The 7,091-nt window shown below is 44.2% G+C and overlaps 1 protein-coding gene across 1 annotated transcript; it reads right to left on the bottom strand.

The window, feature by feature from the left end:
* Positions 1-5,013: 5,013 nt before the first annotated feature.
* On the bottom strand, positions 5,014-6,882 carry LOC138873807 (uncharacterized). Its single transcript, XM_070152285.1, has 4 exons — positions 6,461-6,882; positions 5,971-6,400; positions 5,260-5,856; positions 5,014-5,163 (listed from the first exon to the last, which is right to left on the bottom strand). Exons 1-4 carry the CDS (start codon positions 6,880-6,882, stop codon positions 5,014-5,016), a joined length of 1,599 nt encoding a protein of 532 aa, XP_070008386.1.
* Between the last annotated feature and the right edge of the window lie 209 nt (positions 6,883-7,091).

Genomic DNA, 7,091 nt, shown 5'->3' with positions numbered 1-7,091 from the left:
CCGGTCCTGCCCCCTTTTCTTTCGAACACGTTTTGGAATTTAGGGTTAAAACGAAAGGGATTCAAGGAAAGGTAAGCAAAGAACGGAGAAACGAATTTAAAAGAGAAGCGACCCTCTCGGGAAAAGAAAGACTTATCTGAGGCACATGCTGACTTTAAATTGACATGACATTCTTTTTAGACTGGATGCCCGACCCTAATGAACTTGCATTTCCTCATGAACCAAAACGGATCTATGTTTCCAAACCAGGGAACCTTCCCATAACTTTCTGAGGGGAAATCATCTTTTCGGCCGACAGCGCCCTTTGCGGGTTTTCGCTAGTTGACCTCTCTCATTTCTCTTCTCACTGTCGCCTGATAGCACTCTTTGCGAGTTTTTACTAAACAAGCTCTCTCATTTTCGATTTCTCTACTCCCGTCGCTTCATGGTGCCCGAAGGTTTTCACCGACAAGACTCTCTTATTTTATTTCTCTCAATTTTAGAATGCATCAGCTTCCAACGAATGATATTTCTTGGTTTCCCCCACCTTTAGGCAATTGATCCGAAGGACTTGTACTCGGTTTTGTTTTTTGGTAAAAAGAATTGTGGATGAAATTACAACTTCGGAACCATTTGGTGGGCCCGTGGTCGAAACATTATAACATCTGCCCCAGTTTCAACTTCAGGGAAAATTGGATTTTTGTTTTGGTGTGACTGAACCCCAGAGAGAGGCTGCCTGCGTATACTTTCGGCCCCAGTTTCAACGATGCTTTTGGATTTCAAAGAGGATAACCAAGGAAATGTAACCGGCTAAAAGGGTTTGTAGAGAGAGTTGATAGTGTTTGGGTAGTGGTAATAAAAACCTTCATCATCTCAAATGCGCCAAGACATCACCGAAGTAAATTTAGACATAGTACCTTTTGACTGCATCCGCATTCACTGTTGTTTCAGGATCATTTCCTTTAATATCACCCAGATATAACGCTCCTCTTGGCAATATCTTCCTGATGATGTATGGGCCTTTCCAATTAGGAGCAAAGTTTCCTTTCGCTTCCTGGTGATGTGGCAGAATGCGCCTTAATACCAGTTGACCTACTTCGAAATTCCTGGGTCGCACTTTCTTGTTGTAAGCACGGGCCATCCTTTGTTGGTACTACTGTCCGTGACAAACCGCAGCCATTCGTTTTTCGTCAATCAAAGTCAACTGCTCCAATCGAGTCTTAACCCACTCGCTATCTTCAATTTCTGCTTCAACAATGGTTCGAAGCGAAGGAATTTCTACCTCTGCCTGTATCACATCCTCGGTCCCATAAACCAACAAGTATGGGGTTGCTCCTACTGATATGCGCATTGTAGTGCGATATCCCAGCAAGGCAAAAGGTAACTGTTCATGCCATTGTCTGGAACTCTGGATCGTCTTCCTCAAAATCTTCTTGATGTTTTTGTTTGCTGCTTCAACAACGCCATTGGCGTTGGGCCGATAAGGGGTGGAGTTCCTATGCGTTATTTTGAACTGTTCGCATACATCCTCCATCAAGTGACTATTCAGGTTTGCCGCGTTATCTATGATGATAGTTGCAGGAATACCGAAACAACAGATGAGATTTGAATGTACAAAATCCACCACGTCTTTCTTAGTGACCGATTTGAGAGTGACAGCTTCGACCCATTTTGTGAAGTAATCAATAGCGACCAATATGAATCTGTGTCCATTTGAGGCTTTTGGCTCGACTGGCCCAATGACGTCCATTCCCCAAGCAACAAATGGCCAAGGTACAGATATGGGATGCAGTTCTGTGGGAGGTACATGAATCAAATCACCGTGCACCTGATACTGATGACACTTTCGCATAAAACTAAAATAGTCCTTTTCCATGGTCATCCAGTAATAACCCGCTCGAAGGATTTTCTTTGCTAAAACATACCCGTTCATGTGGGGCCCGCATACTCCCGCGTGTACCTCATGCATGATTCTTCCTGCCTCTTCGGCGTCAACACATCTTAACAAGTTGAGATCCGGGGTTCTTTTATACAATACCTCGCCGCTCAGAAAGAAACCACTCGCATGCCGCCTAATAGTTCTATTTTGATCTCCAGTAGCATGTTCGGGGTATTCTTGTGTCTTCAAGAACCTCTTAACATCATGGTACCATGGCTGGGTACTTGATCCTGCCTCGATTATATTACAGTAACCGTGTCTTTCCCTGATTTGGATTTCCAAGGGATCAATGTGGGCGTTGCCTGGGTAAGGTAACATTGATGCTAAGGTGGCAAGTGCATCGGCTAGTTCATTGTGACACCGCGGTATATACCTGAACTCTATTGATTTGAATCGCTTGCTGAGATCCTCTACGTGCTGCCGGTAAGGAATAAGCTTAACATCTCAAGTTTCCCATTCACCATGGGCTTGCCGGATAATTAGGTTAGAATCCCCCATAATCAACAAATCTTCAACATCTTGATCGATCGCCATATTCATGCCCATGATGCAGGCTTCATATTCAGCTGTATTGTTCATGCAAAAGAAACGAAGCCTAGCTGTAGCCGGATAGTGTTGACCTGTGGGTGAGATCAAGATTGTCCCAATTCCTACACCCTTGGCATTTACGGCCTCATCAAAGAACATCTTCCAAGCATGAGCGTTTTCTGAGACTACTTCTATGGTGTTTATTTCTCCATCTGGAAAATAAGTACTCAATGGTTGGTATTCCTCATCAACTGAGTTCTCGGCCAAGTGATCCGCTAACGCCTGGGCTTTCATTGTCGTGCGAGTGACACAGACTATGTCGAATTCAGTAAGCAAGATTTGCCACTTTGCTAGTCTACTAGTAGGCATTGGTTTCTGGAATATGTACTTCAAGGGATCCAACCTGGTTATGAGGTAAGTAGTATGAGCTTGGAGATAATGTCTCAATTTTTGAACGACCCACGTCAAAGCACAACACGTTCTTTCCAACAAAGTGTACTTGGCCTCACAGCTGGTGAATTCTTGCTTAAGTAATAGATCGCCTGCTCTTTCTTTCCGGTTATATCATGTTGCCCGAGGACACAACCGAAAGAATTTTCCAAGACTGTCAGATACAAGAACATGGGTCTCTCTGGCTCCGGCGGGACCAAAACTAGAGGATTTGAAAGATATTCTTTGATCTTGTCAAAAGCCTCTTGACACTCAGCCATCCATTTGATTGCTGCATCCTTCCTTAATAGTTTGAATATGGGCTCATATGTGCTAGTTAGCTGGGCAATGAATCGACTGATATAGTTTAACCTGCCCAATAGACTCATCATGTCTTTCTTCGTTCTTGGAGGAGGTAGATCTCGGATAGATTTTATCTTTGTTGGATATAACTCGATACCTCTCATGCTTACTATGAAACCCAAAAGCTTGCCCGATGGGACTCCGAAGGTGCATTTAGCCGGATTCAGCTTCAGGTCGTACTTTCTCAGCCTCTTGAAGAATTTCCTCAAGTCTTGGACATGTTGTCCTGAGTCCTGGACTTGACTATCACGTCATCTACATACACCTCTATCTCTTGATGCATCATATCATGAAAAATGGCACTCATAGCTCTCATGTAAGTTGCCCCGGCATTCTTTAAACCGAATGGCATAACCCGATAACAGTAAGTACCCCAAGGTGTAGTGAAGGCGGTTTTCTCGGCATCTTCTTCATCCATCAAAACCTGATGATATCCAGCGTAACAATCTACGAAAGATTGTATCTCATGTTTAGCGCAGTTATCAACAAGGATGTGGATGTTGGGCAACGGAAAATTGTCTTTGGGACTCGCCCTATTCAAATCTCGATAATCCACACATACCCGAGTCTTCCCATCTTTCTTCGGCACCAAAACTACATTAGCCAACGACGTAGTATATTGGACTACCCGGATTACTCCTGTTTTCAACTGCTTTGTGATTTCCTCTTTGATCTTATCACTGACATCAGTCTTGAACTTCCTCTGCTTCTGTTGAACTGGAGGATAATCAGGGTAAATTGGCAATTTATGCACCACTAGATCAACACCTAATCCTGGCATGTCATCGTATGACCAAGCAAACACATCTTTAAATTCAAAAAGGAGTTGAATTATTGCATCTCGCATTTTCTCATCGGTGTGAATACTTATTTTGGTCTCTCGAATTTCTTCAGGAGTTCCCAAATTAATCGGTTCAGTGTCATTCAAATTTTGCTTAGGTTTATTCTCAAAGTGTTCCAATTCTTGATTTATTTCCCTAAAAGCCTCTTCTTCGTCATATTCGGGCTCTTGGTTCATTATTTCACAATTAAACAGCTCGTTGGGATCTGGGTGTGAAGTCCGCAAGCATGTCATATTATTTAAAGCCGCATTATTATAACTGAAAGGAAAAGATAAAAGAAACATAGCAAAAATCAGAGAGAATAAAGGAAAGGATGATGAAATACTGATTTTATTCCTTGGAATTGGGAAGATAACAAAGTTTATAATTCAGGAATTTAAAACAGGAAACTAAAGAAAAACATCCGAGTTACACCCTGGGATAACTCGTGATGCAGGAAAGGTGGAAGGACAAGTCTACCCGGACTCCTACCTAACTGGGAACGGTGTAGCCTCCCAATTCTGAAGCTTAGCATTTGGCCCCACGTGTAGCACCTCAGCGGTGCTTGTGCCTTCTCCCAGCTGAACCATGTGGGTTTCATATAGTATCTTTCTCATGGCCCCACAGATCTCCTCAATCTCTTCGGTAGTAAAAGCCTCGTCTTCTTCTTTATTCTGGTATTTTGGCTTGACAAACATTCCGTAAAGATGCGGAACCGGCTGAGGCAAGACCCAACCATTCTTCTCTCTATCGTTTGCCCATCTTATATCAGTTGGAGTGGGTCTGAAGCCTATCCCAAAGAGTTTCTTAGTTGAAGGCAAGGTGATAGGTTCAGTTATTCCTTGCAGCGTTCGCCCAAGCCCTTTTCCTGGTTTGAATCCCTGTTGGATCATTTCTTTAGCAACCATGATTGAAGCGTTAGACAAGAAAGGCTGGGGACAAGGGCTCCCTTCTTTATGCTACTCCTTCCAGTACAACTTCAAAAGCCTGATAAACTGTATGCTCAAACCCCTCCTTTGCTTCGAGATATGTGATGGATGGGTCCCGATAAATAGATTGTTCGTCTTCGCCGTGGACCACAATTTCCCGATCTTCATATTCAAACTTCACCATTTGGTGGAGAGTGGAAGGTACAGCCCCTGCAGCATGAATCCAAGGTCTTCCGAGGAGAAAATTGTAAGATGTGTCCATATCCAGTACCTGGAAAGTTATTTCGAACTCCACCGGTCCTATAGTCAATACAAAGTCTATTTCCCCGAGGGTGTCCCTTTTTATGCCATCAAAAGCTCTTACACATACATTATTGGGGTGAATCCTTCCGGTCCCAACTTCCATTCTCTGCAGCGTGGAGAGCGGACAAATATCAACACCCGAACCTCCATCCAACATTACCCGCTTGACGTAGTAGTCTTCACACTTGACTGTCAGATGTAAAGCCTTGTTGTGAGCTGCTCCCTCCGGAGGTAAATCGTTCTTGCTAAAAGAAACTTGATTAACCGCAAAGAACCTTTCCGTCATTCTTTCCAGTTGTTCGACTGAAGTCTCAGCTGGTATATACGCTTCGTTCAGGGTTTTGAGCAAGATCTTCTGATGTTCGGCAGACTTCATTAGCAAGGATAGCATAGACACTTGCTCAGGGTACTTGCACAACTGATCCACCACTTCATAGTCAGGCATATTCATCTTTTGGAAGAAAGCCTCTACTTCTTCAGCGCTTACAGGCTTCTTGGGTGGGAAGCGCTTCCGTGTGGCGTTATTTACTTCTTGAGTGTCTGAATATTTTCCAACGGAAGTATTCTACGGAAGTTCCCCCGTGACTTCTTTGCCTTTGTATGTAACCAATGTTCGTTGATAATTCCACGGCACCGTGGACGGGTCTGTCATTGGCTTCTATGGTACGCGTTCGATAACCACTGGCTCATTCAGCCGCGGCGGTCTAATCGTTCCCTGGACCACATAGGCCCCTTTCGACACGTACATTGGTATTGCCTTTTTGACTTCGAATCTCTGTGGCTTCTCTGATCGACCTCGTGGAATATAGAGAACTTCATTTTTCGTAGGCACCATCGTCTCTATCTTTGTCTCAGCCTTCTCTTCGAGCTCAGCCTTGATAGTACTAGTCTTCTTTTCCCCTTTCTCTTGCTTCGGGGCTGCTTTAGGCTTTCTCCCTGCATCGACAATGGCGATTATAGCTTTTAGGACAGGATCAAACTCCTTGTCCTCACAGATCATCCCAATCAACGACCCATTATTGTGAGCGGGCAACGGATTGTTGGTCACATTTGGGACCTCCTTGTCCCTTAATACTATCTTTCCTTGTTCTATTAAGTTCTCTAACACACTTCTTAAAGTTCAACAATCATTGGTATCATGCCCTTCTGCTCCTGAATGATAAGCACACCTGACACCGACTTTGTAAGCAGGTGATGCTGGATTGTGCCTTGCCTGAGGGACTGGTTGCAGAAAACCCATCTGGACTAGTTTTGGGAATAGGGTAGAGTACGGTTCACCAATGGGTGTGAAAGTCCGTCTTCTGGGTGGTTCTTGAGGATGGAAGTTATTTTGGGGTAGTTGTGGATTATAGTGGTTTCGGTAAGGAGGCTGATTTCTGGGAGGTGGAGCTTGGCCCCGATTGGCTTGTTGTGGTGGCTGGACACAAGGTTGAGTATTCATGACTATGTAGGGTTGAGGAGCATAGGTCACATTTTGGTGGGTGTAGTAATGTTGTGGGGTTTTTTCTGGAAAATGGGCCCTGGGATTACGATATTCTCTTGCTTCTGATGCCGCCATGGACGTCTCTTCCTTTTTCTTCCCTCTTGCCATTCATCCGGACCCGCCTTGGACGTCTTGGGAGGTTGCCCTTATGGCTGCCTGACTCAAGATTCTACCCGTTTTCAAACCATTCTCTAACATTTCCCCGATCTTAATCGCTTCCGCGAAAGGCTTTCCCATAGCTGACATCATGTTTTGGAAGTAATCTGATTCTTGAGCCTGGAGGAAAGTAGTGACCATTTCTATTTCATCCATGGGAG

The sequence above is a fragment of the Nicotiana sylvestris genome, chromosome 7, assembly GCF_000393655.2.
Source record: "Nicotiana sylvestris chromosome 7, ASM39365v2, whole genome shotgun sequence".
NCBI lineage: Eukaryota > Viridiplantae > Streptophyta > Magnoliopsida > Solanales > Solanaceae > Nicotiana > Nicotiana sylvestris.
Note: the sequence above shows the minus strand (reverse complement) of the source record. Positions and strands in the feature narration are given on the sequence as shown.

Excerpts from the sequence above, each read along its gene's own strand:
- LOC138873807 (XM_070152285.1), bottom strand. The coding sequence starts at position 6,882 with ATGGCAAGAGGGAAGAAAAAGGAAGAGACGTCCATGGCGGCATCAGAA. Across the intron at positions 6,401-6,460 it reads GCTTACAAAGTCGGTGTCAG|TGTGTTAGAGAACTTAATAG; the intron begins GTGTGCTTATCA and ends AACTTTAAGAAG. Across the intron at positions 5,857-5,970 it reads CGCGGCTGAATGAGCCAGTG|AATACTTCCGTTGGAAAATA; the intron begins GTTATCGAACGC and ends GAACTTCCGTAG.